General features: G+C 36.5%; 1 protein-coding gene across 1 annotated transcript in view; it reads right to left on the minus strand.

Annotated features, from left to right (window-relative positions):
* Positions 1-15,784, minus strand: part of LOC106867829 (serine/threonine-protein kinase greatwall) — a 420,959-nt gene that overhangs the window by 233,380 nt on the left and 171,795 nt on the right. The window contains exons 5-6 of the mRNA XM_052968117.1: positions 14,891-14,998; positions 12,690-12,852 (exon numbers count right to left, since the gene is read on the minus strand). Of these exons, the coding sequence (XP_052824077.1) occupies positions 12,690-12,852; positions 14,891-14,998 (271 nt within the window). The remainder of the gene's footprint in view (positions 1-12,689; positions 12,853-14,890; positions 14,999-15,784) is intronic.

Raw genomic sequence — 15,784 nt, forward strand, 5'->3', positions numbered from 1 at the left:
AGATTCCAGGAAACCCCAAAATGGCTGAAGTTCAAAAGATAGTGCTCATGGGAACTGCCCATATCCTACGTAAAATACTGTCTATGTGATCTCAAATTTTAAAGCAAACACATAATTTTCTTATGGTTTCTTAAACATTCACTTGAACAAAACTGTACAAATCCAAATATATGGTACCCTAGGCATAACACCTACATGAACTTCTAACTTGTTATCTCTTGAGGTCTCTGGGTGAGACTTGGATCCAACTTGTACAAATGCAAAACAAAAGTCAAACATAAAATAATAATAATAATAACATCAGCAAAAAATACCTTAGGAATGAGAACACAGAGTTGGGTTCAAAATTCTACCAGGACACCTGATGAAGGGTGGAGAGTAAATCACCCAAAACGTTGTGGTAACAAAAAACAAGATGAAGACACATATCTGTACAATGTCAATAATGTAAATAATGTACAGAATTCCTCATCTCTAAAATGTAGAACAGTCTTAAAGTTCTGTAGTTCTTTCTCTGCATAAATCTTTCAGTTCAGATAGGAAGTAAAGATTTTGGTGAAATGCAGATAGTTCTGTATAAAAATGATAGAAGTATGACTATTGCATGTATTTAGATGAAATTTTCTGATACAACCTGCCAAAGCAAGTAGAATATAGTTAGGTTGATTACATCTAGATGTTGCTAAATATATTTGCAAGATATCAATTCTTGGGCATTGATGCCTTTCCTAATTAAATCATTAGTTAATAAATAACAAGAAAAAAGAACATAGTAACAAATATTACCAAATTCTAATTCACTATTTGAAGTATTAACCTCCATTTTGCTCAAACATTGAAGGAACAAAAAGTCCTGAGAAATGGACCCGACAAAATGCGAAAAATAAACAAGATACAAACAGGAAGTCTTCTGAAATTCTTTCTAAAATGAGGGTAAACTTTGCTTCTTGCATAGAAGAGTGCTCAGTTTCAGCTTCTAATCCCCAAACAACAACATGTTTTGAACTGTGATTTCATGCAGGTAAGAATTTAGTGATAGGTGTGGATATTTATGGGTATAGGACTGAGTTGAACAGTGGCATCTGTGTAAAGTTGGCAAGTGTGGGATTTACTTGTAGTATTGAATCCAACTCAATGGGGAGAGAAGTGCCAGCCAGGCCGATACTTCCTAAAGTAAAATACAAAGAGACATGTTCCTCAGTGATGTCCTCACGATATGGGTTAACAGACACACCATTATTTGAATAGCAGAGATTGTTTAAACAATTAACTTCATATTCATTATTATCAACACGTGTGGAAGTGTCATTCATCCTAAGTGTCAAGTTTTATTACTTATATGCAATTCATTGAGACTCAAGAATGTTTTCTTATAATGAAAAAATCAGAAAGCAATTCTTTTATCCAGGAACCAACACGTACAATTTTTAGTACATTGCCACCTCTCATGCTTTTACCCCATGTTTGTAAGATCCTAAATTTGATTCCCAGTGATGTGTTGTGTCCTTGAGCAAGACACTTTATTTCATGTTGCTCCAGTCCACTCAGCTGGTAAAAACAAGTTGTACCTGTAATTCTGTGTCATATTAAATTTCCCTAAGAACTATGTTAAGGGCGCATGTGTTTGTGGAGTACTCAACCACTTGCATGGTAATTTCATAAGCCAGCTGTTCCATTAATTGGATCAATTAGAATACTTGTCGTAACCGTTGGAGTGTTAGAACTCTGACAGGATAGCTATGGGTTTCATATTTCTCTTTCCAGAGATACACACCATGAATAGGAAACAAATACAGAAAAAGAAAAAACAACCTAAAATGTAGACACAAGAGAATAGCAACATTACTACTTGACAACAAAAATCTGTCAGAATGGATTAATAAAAAGAAAATTCTGGTTGTTCTGGCTACATAGTTAACATTAACATGGTTGCTTTACAAGAGAATCCTATAACAAAACAAACAGAAGACATGATCCAAGTAGATAAGACATGCTCCAACGACATAAAGAAATATATATTCTGCTAAATAAATTAAGTTTATTTTCTAATGTTCTTTTAGTGAGTTCATAGATGATGCATGTTATTAAAGAATGGAGATATTTGCCAGGTTCTTAAGCAAAAAAAAAAACAAAATTCATATCAGTTTTCTCTATTAACCTCATCTTTAGTGATACTTGTTAAATATTGATATTAAAAAACATTTATCTCTGAAGTTGAGAATAACAGAGAAAAATTTTATAATCTTCTGAACAATAAATCAAGAGATGAATCAGACATGGTGCTTCAGCGGCAATCTTCCTTTCCTTATTCACAAATAATGTACCTACGACTACATTATCCAAAACACTCTTCGTTCTTTATTTTTTCTTCTAATGATGGTAGAGTGAGATTTGAAAGAGTCTTGTCTGCTATTCCTAGCAGTGGCTCTTAACCAGGATGCATACAAGATTTCATTGTTAAAATTCATGTGCAATAAATTGGTAATATTTCTACAGTGCACAGGATTTTTTTTAAAACACTGAATGGCTATGGAGGTCCAGTAGAGTAAAATGGGAATGAAAGGGGCCCACATGCAAAAAGTGGTTGAGAACCACTGATGGAGAGGTTCCCTTATTGCTTTGAAACAATCCCCTATGCATTCACATACCCTGCTTTAAAAATCACTTCAGCTGTATAATAAAACAAGCATTTAAAGAACAACACAAAAAGTTTGGATAGCAAAGTCTAAAACCAGGAGAGATGGCCAAGTTGGCTGCTCTGATATCCAACAAGGTTTTTAATTGATTTCTCAAAATCTTCCTCAACTGGAAATTGATATCAGTAATAATACTTGTTACTCCTACTGTTGTTATTTGATTGAATCTGGACTGGAATTTTAAAGTCAACAGTGTGAAATCATAAAAAGTAAGGTAAGTGACTCACACTAGAAGCTTAGACTATGGCAAAAACAGAAAACAACTTTAATTCCATTCTGCACCAGACACTGAACATTATTATTCATCTATCTCTGCTGTCTGGCTGATATCACAATGACATGTTGTACATAATTAACAAGAAAAGAAAGAAAGAAAATATATTCTGCTAAAGTGATAGCTTGCCATGAAACCTTTAAATTAAATTTGGTGCTCAACATGACACTTCTAGAGAATGACAGGTACCTCTCGCAAAGTTACAAAACGTTCATGTCATTAAAATAAGTAATGCACACACAGACACACGCACACACACACACACACACACACACACACACACACACACACAAGACACACGCACACACATTGATTGTTGATTGATTGATTGCTACGTAACCAAATGTCATGCTGTCAGATAGCTTATGGAACCCAAAAGTAAACTTACAAAGAATATTTCCGAAGGAAGTACAGCACCAATGTAAAGCTATCATATCTTAAGGAAGTAAAATGGTAAAAATGCTACCAAAAATATCGACAGTTCTAAAAATATAAAATAGCAAAGTCTGGAGAATACGATATACTTTTGAAATGTATGTTAATCTCAGCATGACTCATTTCCCAATACTGTTTCCTGGAAGAACATAAATAGAGAGCCTTAAATATTAAGATCAGTGTATTTAGTGGAATAAGAGAGAACACAAGTTGCGAAAGAAGCTGGAAATCGGTTCAGTAATTGAATTGAAGTAACTATTTGAAGCGATCAATAACTGTGTTTTTATGTTGGTTTATGGGGTATTTTAGGCAACATGACTAGTTAATTGTTTCCAAGGCTTTGCTTAATATAAACTATACATTTTCTTTCTCCAGCAGTTCTGCTTTAGAGAGATATACTACAGATAAGTTCCACCAGTTAATTATTCTACCCTCAATACGGTAAACATAGATTTATCAAAGACAAAAGCATACAAGCAGCTCAAAAACAATATTTTCTTACTTTTATTTCCTTTACTTTTCTTTTTCACTAAATTTATGCTGAAAAAGATGTATTGCCTTTTATTCTACTAGGAATAAACTAAAAGGGAGAGTGTCCTGCTCCTCTTATTCAAGAATTACATATTAGTTATTTTGTACTTCTATATTTTTACTATGAACGAGGAAGAGGGTTTTATCCATCACTTGATCATATCAGATGAAGTTCATTTTAACCTTTCTGGTTATGTTAATAAACAAAATTGGAGGTTTTGAGACCGTGAAAGTCCTCAAATGCATGTATGCAAAACTTTTGCACAGTGAGAGGGTTACAGTGTGATGTGCACTGACTTATGCAGGTGTGATTGGTCCTTACATTTTTGAGGACAAACATGGTGCAGATGTAACGGTAACTGTTGAGTGCTACAACCATATGCTGCAGCTATTTTTCTGAGTTACAAATGCTGCAGTGTTTGGCATTAGGAAGGGCATCCAGCCATAGAAAACCATGCCAAACCAGACAGGAGTCTGATGCAGCCTTCCAGCTTACCAGCCCTAGACAAACCATCCAACCCATGCCAGCATGGACAACAAATGTTAAATGATGATGATGCTGATGATATATATATATATATATATATATATATATATATATATATATATATCTGTGTGTGTGTGTGTGTGTGTGTGTGTGTGTGTGTGTGTGTTTTCACAGATGTATGAATATCTATAAAATGTTATCCATACTAATTTTGCTGTTTAGATCTAGTTACAATCACATGGGGTATTTTGGCAGCCTCCAAACTGCCACCAATTGACCAATTCTGAGACCACTATCCCCATTGTTGCCATCACTTTTCTCAATATCAATTCTTCTTCTTCTTCTTCTTATTATTATTATTATTATTATTATCATCATCATGACTTTGCCTTTTCTCCTTTTGGGGTCAATGAAATAAATACCTGTTATGTACTAGGGTCAATATAATCAACTAGTCCCTCCCCCACAAATTTCAGGCCTTGTGCCCACAGTAGAAAGGATGGATTATTATTATTATTATTATTATTATTATTATTATTATTATTATTATTATTATTTGATGCATCACCAGGACTTGGACTTTAATGGCTGATCTCTGTTATAATTCATGTTTTTGTACTGTTGTCCCTGGTTAAAAAACACATACATACATATATTCATACAGATATGGAATACATATACATGCACACACACACACATACCGAGTAATGTGACATACATGTTTGTGTTCTATTGGGACAGGTACTCCAAGTTCCAGTTTATCCACCTGCACACCTGTATGCATCCATAAACTAATTCAGTTCACCACAAACCCTAACAGCTGTCCTGACTTAAAAAGGCCTTGCCACTTGACTTTTGGAAATGAAACAAGACTTAAATCTCAAACAAACAAGCATACACACTCATAAATACATAGAGGGAAAGAGAAAAGTCATGAAATTTTGTAGAGCACAACAGCCAAGTGGATGTAAATGGTTAATAGCAGTATACTTTTGAGAGTTTGGTCTTCAAAGGTAAGAAGTTCTTCACATTTTACATAATTATCAGACATTTCTTTTCAGTTGAGAAAATTCATTGGAGAGATCTTTAACAACAGTTAAGACCAAGAGAAATAACAAAGAGCTCACAAGAGTGTGTGAGGAAATACAAAAAATGCAAATACACGGGATAGTGATTTGATGAAATTTCTAAATATTAAAAATTATCAAAGTATTCTTCACAATCAAGTTTGTCAACATCTACATTTGAAACAAGCCAGCCAAACACCAGAGAAGCGGAGGGGTTTTATGCTCTTAAAATGATAGAAATCGTATTGGAAAATGGATTGGGATAGACAAAAAAAAAAAAAAAAAAAAAAAAAAAAAAAAAGAACCCAGCTGTTTCATTATCAAACAATATTTTTAAAGACGGATCAGTGACATTACCCAATGATATTAATGAGCAAATTAAAGTCATTAGCAACCAAAATCTACTTAAAAATAACATCATTACAAAAAATGGGGGTACATAGCTCTGAAAAGATGGACTGGCCATAGTTGGAAAGCTTTTCATTAAAATTCTGATTAGAGCTGATCTGGGGACAAATCACAACAAACTTAAGGACAGAAGTTACTCTGGTAATTTTAATACAGCTTACTGGATGATTGGTTCTTTTTATTTTATTTTATTTTATTTAATCTGTAGTCTCTTCAATAACAGTTCAAATAAAATACTGTGACCCCAAGACACTAATATTAAATATTGGTGACCTTTCTCCAAAAACATTCATCTTGCAGGGTTATTTAACATTGACTGCCACTCCTTCTCTCTTCTCATTAATTCTAATGATAAATGTTTTCTAGATTTTTAAATCTCTTCTAAATAAATATAAGACTGTCAAGCATAGCTCATTTAGCATTGTTTTCAGGAGTGGAAAGGTTTAACAAAACAAACATGTTCAGGCTGATATTGATAATTCTATGTCTAAATAGAATGGGAAAAAAAATATATATCAAGTGTGTTGTATTTGCAGATGAGTAAGTAAGAATGAGTGAGACAGTATTTTTATAGTATTTCTTCCGTAGCACAAAAACAGAAAAGCTGATCTCACACCATTATAAATAACACTTTTCCTACATAGAAGTAAATGTTTTTCCATGTTACTTTCTTCTTTGACCAGGATTCTATGGGTTTTCCCACTATTTGGCTTGATAAAGAGTTCAAAATCTTTCACTGCTAAACCATAGCTCAAGATATCAAGTATTATATTTGTGATTTTCATGTAGCAATATTATGCTGCTTCATAAGTTAAGGAAGGTCATACCGAATGCCAAAAGCAAACAATTCTCAATGAACTGAAATTTTCCCGTTAGATGGCGAGAGAAAATTCAAGTGACTCCCAAAGACGAAGGGAGGTAATGCCAAGAAATGAAGAATTAATTTCACTAAATTAACATCCATATTTAGAGGAAAAACTTTGATCTTCATTTACAAGCAGCTGACAGCTTTTGGTCTTATTGGACCGCATCAACATAGTATAGGAAATTCAAATATGCTTTGATCAGTTGACAAAGTTATTCTATTTGAGATAAATTCCTTGATGAACAAGTATAATTCAGTTTTATGGTTGTACAAAGGTTTTAACAATTATCACTGAAGAAAACATGAGAATCTGAAATGAAATCAAAGGTTATAGTATACAAAAGAAAGTTTGAAAAATAAAAAGAAGAGCTGGTCTTAGCATATAATAATGGAATGGAGTATCCCAAACAGGCCACTGATAAAGTATCTTATACATTATATCTTCAGATAGAAGACCTTATGGTGAAGTACACAATAGAAAACTATTTCATTGAGGATTCCCAGGCAAGATAAGCACTACCAAATCAAAAATATACTTACCTCTTTCATAAAGCGACTTCATGATACCTTGTCCCCACCATCTTTATATCTCTTTCCAGCTTCTCACTGATTACCCCCACCCACTCTTGTATAACGAGAACAGCCATGAACCTCCTTCACACCAAGAAACCTGTTCCAAAGAGAGAGCTTTTCCTTCATATTCTAACCTTTCATCACCTAGCATAAAGTTACCTTCCTTTCTACTGGACCCCCAGCTGATGATGCTCTTAGTCTTGCAAGCTACAGGGCAACCCCACTAGTGCTGGTGTCACACAATAAAAAACAAAAAAAAAACATTCAGTATACTCTGTACAGTGGTTGGTATTAGAAAGGGCATCCAGCCATAGAAACCAAGACAAAACAGATACTGAAACACAACAGGGTTTTCTGAGCCATTGGATCTTTTCAGGCTATCAAACTACACCAGCTTGGAAGATGTAAGTTAAAAGATGATGATGATGATGATGAGTGAGAGAGAGAGACTGTAGTCATGCTTTTTTAGTGTCCATCTTCCATGCTGGGATCGGCTCGATGGTATCATGGGACACAGTGACCAGGAGGATTGTGTCAAACATCAAACTCCAACATCTAATTAGTGTTTATATTTATATATATATATATATATATATGACAAAGGGCCGAGATGTTTAATGCCTTGCTGTCCTCAAGAAGACCTGTCCACCACAGCAAAATTGATACTGGTGCCACATAAAAAGATTCCAGTACACTCAGTAGAATGGTTGGTGTTAGGAAGGGCCTCCAGTCAAAGAAACCATGCCAGAACAATTGAGCCTGGTGCAAACCTCAGCCTTACCAGCTCCCGATAAACTGTCCAACCCATGCCAGGCATCAAATGATGAGATATATCTTTATACATAGTGAGAATTCACAAGAAAACAAAAGACAAAGACAGGTAGTGTAGAAAACAAACAGATGTATTAGTTTAACGCTCGGGAATTGAAAAAGTCTTTAACATTTCGAGCCTACGCTCTTCCACAGAAAGGAACACAGAAAGAAACAAGGACAGAAACAAGCAAAGAAAAAAAAATGTGTGTAGTGGTTGAAGGGATACTGAGAAGTTTCTGGCTTTGGGTAAAAAAAATAGCAACAAAAACCACTGACAAATAACAGAAAACCAAACCATAATAGAATGCTAAGATGGTGTTTGGAACTTAATTTAAAAGTTTTCTTTGGTGAAATTTTTTCCACTGAACTTTCATTACTATTCATGTTACAAGATTTCAGTTGGGATGCTAATTTCAATATGAACACTTAAATATGCATTATTTGAGGTAAGGTCGTCATATGAGATCAAGGGTGACCTTAGGTGAAGTGGCAGAAAGAGGAGAAGACCAAGTTCATAGACAGCTATGGTACTATGTTACTTAAACAAGAAATATAGCTGAAAAACTGAAGACAACAGAAATAGATGGGCTACTGAAATGCAGCGGGGAGAAAAAGTTCACCATTAGCTGAATTCTAAAACTACAAATTTACATATTAAAATTTACAAACACCAACATATTCATGAGGTGTGTGTTTGTGTGTGTGAGAGAGGGAAAATGTTGTACAGAAAGATACCAAACATACAGAAAACAGGAAAAAGCACACAAGGGATGTGGTGTACTAAATATGTTTTGTTTCAATGCCACGGTGACTTGCAGATTACATTCAAACAGTTTAACCAATTCTGTACACAGCAGATGTAAAAACTTTGTGCACACACACAATACATTTATGGACAGAAAAAAAAAAGAGAGAGGGATCCACAGGACCCGTGAGGTCACCAAGTACCTGGCAAGACAAGATACCTCAGCTGAGTGGATAGAATTAACCCTGTCGTGCGGTTATGTTCAGATCATAACTAAGTCTTATGTATATATATATATATATGGGCAACACACACACACACATGTACACCAATTGCATACATATCTTTTGTACGCATACATGTTTGTGTGTGTGTGTGTGTGTGTGTGTGTGTGTTGCCTGTATATCAACAAAACACTATTTTCCTCGATGGAAAAAAAAACAGCAAAAGTCTTAACAAAAACTTACTCGTCGCTAGAAGGGGACTTAACTCCTGTTATAAACGATGGTGGATTTCTCTGACTTGAAAATTGTTAAAAGTTTTGGTTGAAAATTTATTTTTACTGTTATTCGTTGGTGCCTCTGGGAAAATAAGCTGACAAAAATACAGCTAGGGTCATGACGAATGTCCGCCTAAAATTGGAGTGACATGTGTGCTAATTTGTGGACGTGCATAAATTACATTCACGTACACACATCCTTCCTTCTATATATACAGATATTTATTGTTTGGATTGAAGAGTTTACACTTTTGAGGCAATGAGTGTGATTCGGATAATGAAACTGGTGAAGAGGGATGAGGAAAGTAGTGAGTCGGGTGAACAAATACAGTAGATGAGAGACAGGCCTATTATTGTTAATCTCCTGATCATTATTTTTTTTTCTGATTCTGTCCATTAGTATTCCTGCAATTGCTACTCTTGAGCTGTGAATGGAACCACCTATTCTATTGCTGAGCAGACCAGGTGGAGGGTAAAGTTAGATACAGGGGCCCAGGTCTGAGAAGACTAAGGGATATAAAACCATGATAGCACAAGAGCACATGTATTGCTGAAGAGGTGAACAGAAGGGTTCCCTATCTCAAAAGAGAGAGAGAGAAATGTGAGATCAAGAAGGTACAAGGTGAATAAAAGAGACAGAAATAGGAGAGAGAGGGATAGACAATGTGGATGTACAAGTAAGTGTAACAGAGGGGGAATAGTGTGACAAATGATTAAAGATAGAGATTAAACTGGATGCAGTGAATATCAGTTTGGGGAGGGGGAAATGAATACAAATATATTCTGTTTTCTAAACTATTCAAATTACATCTTCTTAAGGCCATATTGGTGCATATTAGTATTTAATCTTTTGGGAATCCATCCTTTTATTTAAAATTTTCTCTCTTCAACAGCTTTAAAACTTCCAGTCAATGATGATGAGTATGCCCTTTCTCATGAGTGATGTTTAGGGACCTCAGTTACAACTGCTTCTCCTTACTATACATTGCAATCACATGTTCTGTTTTGTTCCTCCGCTTAGTTCTCCATTGTTCCATCTTCATCTTTGTCACTTGTAAACCCATCGTCTATTAACAACCACTCCGAGGGTGTGGGGTCAGAGATTCTGAATCCAAATAACAAGGCCAAAATATTGCAGTTTTCACCATCTGACCACTGCACCAACTTTCATTCCACTCCCACCTCCACCTGGAGTGAATTGCTCATTGTACAGGCTGACCACCAGTGACACATCATCTTAAATGCTCTCAAGCTGCCTGGTATCTGCTACCAATAGGACCCATGCTTCACATTCATACATTGCTACTGACCAGAGCAGGATTTAATTTCGATGCGGTGCTGAACAGAGGCAGTTTCTCTTGAAAGTCCATAAATTTGCATTCCACTCTTAACAACAACTCCAGCCACCTGCTGACCAGAGTACATTCTCTTCAGTAATTTCACTGTTAAACCCTCAACGCCCCATCATCTGTAACATCTTCCATAATGTGGAATACCAAACTGAGATTAAGGCCTTTTTTATAATCAATGAATGCTATATTTTGTGGAATGTTATATTCCCTGGCTTTCTCCATGATATTAAAAGTCTGGTCTTTCTTGCTCATCTTTTTATGAAACCTCATCTGTACTTTTACAAGCTGTTCTTTAACCCAGTTCAACCTTGTCAACAGAATTCTCACCATGATCTTACTGGTATGGCAGATGAGATCTATGCTTTACATGCAATGAAGACTGATCACTTCTCCTCCACCCATCTGACAGACATTGTTACGTAGCTTGGCAAGAGCTTTCATCATCATCATGTCATCATTTGCTTTCAATAATCCCACAAGAATGTCATCAACACCAGCTTCTTTGCTAGTAGGGCACATGCTGAACTTTATCTTTCAATTCAGACCCCAGGACTTCTGACATGCAGTGCAACATGTTACTGTCACTGTTCTCATTACTGTTTGAACCACACAAAATATTATTTCACTATTTCAACTCTCTCTCTCATGCTATGCTTCTCAAATACCATCAGATCTCAGCAAAATGAATCCAAAACTCAGTTTTAATTCCTGATTAGGATCACTACTTTAATACTTTAGTGTGTGTGTGTGTGTGTGTGTGTGTGTGTGTGTGTGTGTGTGTGTGTAATAATGAAATTCCTTTATTTGTTTCAGTCATTTGACTGCAGCCACACTACAGCCCCGCCTTTAGTTGAACAAATTGCCCACAGGACTTATTTATATGTATATATATGAGGGGCTTCTTTCAGTTTCCGTCTACCAAATCCACTCAAAAGGCTTTGGTCAACCCAAGGTTATAGTAGGAGACACTTGCCCACGGTGCCACACAGTAGGACTGAACCTGGAACCATGTGGTTGGTAAGCAAGCTACTTACCACACAGCCACTCCTAGAGAATGTATAATTTTAACAGCCACAGTGACTTTATCGAAATGCAATTAACTAAGATGATTAGTATAAGCTTGTTAATATTACTTAACAGAACTGGATGGTTGAATTATCAAGCAATGTTTAGACTGAAATGTGTCAGGCCTTGATCTTTCTCTGAGAGTAAAGAAGCATAGAGGAACAAGTGTCTGAGTTGTAGGTAAATCTGAATGAAAGAACTGAAATAAAGGAGTGATATCCTTTCAGTTAGTTTCATACTTTTACCTACAGACCAATTAACAGCACCACACACTCACTCTTCTACCTTGCTCACACTTGTCTACAGAACAACAACACACACACTCTCTTCTCCTTCACTTCTACTTGTCTACAGACCAACCACTCTTCCACATTTGTCAATAGACACAATGACAACACTATTTCTTCTCTGTTTCTCTCTCGCTCAATCTCAAAGGACAAAACATTACATTCTACACTCTTCATGGCAACTGAACTTTTCAACTTTCCTTCCGACTAATTATTACTGACACAGTTTATCACTAGTTTCCTCGGATTCTAAATTTCCCTTTAGTTAGTATTACAGTCACACACATAAGTATGCAACTTGATACTAAAGTGTTAATTACTTCTAATGATTACTGATTAAGAAAGGCTGTTAATTACTCGCAGTATTCAGCAGAATACAGTAAACATACACAGGTTAGAACTATTGGTTTACAATGACATTGTTAATGTAGAAATAGAGAAAGAGTAACAGATGCAGATGAGTGAGCCGCATAGGAACTGTTCTCTATGTAATATCATTAACAGAGAATATAGTGAAGCTGAAAGAGTACGAAATACAAATCATTTAGTGATTATAACTGAAAGGGGATACACAAAGGAGTAAGACGCTTACCATGTTTTTGCTGCATGAGAATCTCTGGTGCTAAATAATCAGGGGTGCCTAAAACACGATGTTTTCTAGGTTGGCTGCGATACCGTCGCACACTCTTAGGTGTTCGTAAAGGAGTTGTTTCCCCATGGGTTTCAACATCATGCGGGGTTCGAACTGACAGTCTCTGAAAAGAACAATTACCTGAATATATATGTTTATACATAAAAGAAAAAAATATATAATATTAGTTCTGGCTAGGTAAACCATGTTATCTAAAGAGCAGCTCAATGTTCATGAGTAACACACAGCAAGTACTGGTGAGCAAGCCATTCCTGTACTCTAAGTGTTGTGACAAAGGCTGTGGAGTCAGGATGAGGGTCAGAGTTGGTACAAATGAACAGACTCAATGCAAATTATAATATTGTTAAAATTTTTAACTGCCCCAATACTAATTTGACTATATTTTGCACTGAAAATAAGAAAACCATATCTAAGGGCTTCTATGAAGAAGGCACGTGGCCTGGTGGTTAGAGTGTTGCACTCACGATTACCAGACTGAGTTCCATTCCTGCACTGGACAATCCTCCTCCTCATCATCATCATTGTTTAACATCTGTTTTCCATGCTAGTATGGGTTTGACTGAGGACTGGAGAGCCAGTGGCTGCATCAGGCTCCAATCTGATCTGGCAAGGTTTCTACAACTAGATGCCCTTCCCAACACCAATCACCTGTGTGTCGTAAAAGGCAACTAAAATAGGTTGAGGTAAGATTTGCACTCCAGCCTCATAAAACCCTTACCAGTAACAACTGCCCAAAACCGACCCATGGATTGAAGGGCTGTTACCTGAGTAGTGAAAAGGTGTCATCTGCCAGGAAGGAGTAGGGAATCACCAACAGATCGTGGATGAAGTGATGCACTGTTGCCCCCACCCATATTACCATCACTATGAAGAAGGAGCTGATAGAACCAATTCTGTTCCTTAGAATAAAATGTTAGCAAATACTGGATTTTGGACTTGACCCAACTTCAGTTCTGACTTAAATGAGTGTTTAGCTCAAGTAGAGAGAGAGAGAGAGAGAGAGAGAGAGAGAGAGAGAGAGAGAGAGAGAGAGAGAGAGAGAGAGAGAGAGAGAGAGAGAGAGAGAGAGTGGATGCATGTGTGCACATGCAGGCATGTGCATGCGTTTGATTATATACACATATACAGACATCACTCTCATCAAGCGTCCGCTTTCCATGCTGGCATGGGTTAGCCAGGTTGACTGGAACTGGTAAGCTAGAGAGCTGTACCATGTCCCACTCTGATATGGAATGGTTTCTATGGCTGGATACCTAACACCAACCACTCCAAGCGTGTAGTGGATGCCTTTTACATGTCACTGGCATGGAAGCCAGTCACTGGCATGGATGACACCAGCATCAGACACAATTATGATTTCACTTGGTTTGACGAGTCTTCTCAAGCACAGCATATTGCCAAAGATCTCGATCACTTGTCATATAAATCTCAGCTAAACACCCTTTATGTGTAGGGCCAAAGAAGCATTTACGGTCCAGCCCATTCCCTTAGATTATCATTGCCTCAGTGTAATAAGTGCCTGATAAGCTGCAAAAGCCTTGAAGGGGCATGGCCTCAGCTGCACCAAAATAAATCCTTACAAGACATTATGCAATGTTAGGCAATCTGAATGATTCCAGCAGTTTATGTAAAACATTCCTCTATAACTGAGCAGAGGGAAAGTGGACTCAGCCAGGTGCAAGAAATGCAAACCACCCAACAGAGGAGGCTACTGTCTCAAGACATCTCAACCATATCATCCTATCTATCTATGCATAAAAATAAAATCTTATATCCATACAAGCATATATAGGCACAAGCATGGCTGAGTGGTAAGAGGTTTGCTTCCCAACCACATGGTTCTTGGTACAGTCCCACTGTGTGGCACTCCTTGGGCACATATCTTCTACTATAGCCTTGAGCCAACCAAAGCTTTCTGAGTGAAGTTGGTAAATGGAAACCGAAGGAAGCCCGGTGGTTGTGTGTGTGTGTTTATGTTTATACCCCACCCACTACTGCTTGACAACTGGTGTTGATGTTTTTACGTCCCTGTAACTTAGTGGTTCAGCAATACAGAAGACAAGTAGTAAATCATTTTCAAGTTCTCAATGGGATAAATTCTTTAAATCTTTCAGATATAAAAAAAAAAAAAGACAACACACCGATTTGAGATTCCTCAGTTCAGGAGTTCGAAAATGAATGTCTGAGTTTGTGAATCGTTGCACTCTGTGGGAATTGCTTTTAGTTTGACAACTCTGAACTTGGCCTGTCTATAAAAATAAAAAGGAAAATAATAATAATAATAATAATAATAATAATAATAATAATAATAATAATAATAATAATAATAGTTTCAAATTTTGCCACAAGTGTAGCAGTTTTGGGGGATACATCAACCCCAGTATTTCACTGGTACTTAATTTATTGACTCTGAAAGAATGAAAGGCAAAGTTAAGCTAGGCGAAATTTGAAATCAGAATGTAGCAGCAGACAAAATACCACTAAGCATTTCGCCTGGTATGCTAACAATTCTGCCAGATCGCCGCCTTAATAATAATAATAATAATAATAGTAATAACAACAACAACAACCACCCAGAAACCGAGTCTCTGAGTATCATGTAAGGCTAGAGATGGGAGCCATGACCTCCCTTACAAATTGTGTGTCAACAGCCAGCTGGAAAAGATGTTTTCCTGGGGCTATAACAACAGTAACATCATCCTTTATAGACTGCCACACTCTGTTGGCATATAAACATTACTAATAATAAACACATTGACACAAACACTTGGAATCTGTCCCAGAATAAAACAGTGCAAAAGACAACACTTCTGGGAACAGTAAATATCCTGTGGAAGTGTTTAGGAAAGACAAATATCACATCGTAGTGTGAAAAAAGGTGTAACTGAAACAGAAGTAGAGGGGGCGGGAAAATATTAATGAGTGAAGCACTTGTTTGTGTGTCAACACCACTGTTGTAGACCTAGAAACGAAATAATGACAAATTGTGAACAAGAAAAAAAAAAAAATATCTGGTATTCTGTGTTTCAGGTCAA

This window comes from Octopus bimaculoides, chromosome 5, assembly GCF_001194135.2.
Source record: "Octopus bimaculoides isolate UCB-OBI-ISO-001 chromosome 5, ASM119413v2, whole genome shotgun sequence".
NCBI lineage: Eukaryota > Metazoa > Mollusca > Cephalopoda > Octopoda > Octopodidae > Octopus > Octopus bimaculoides.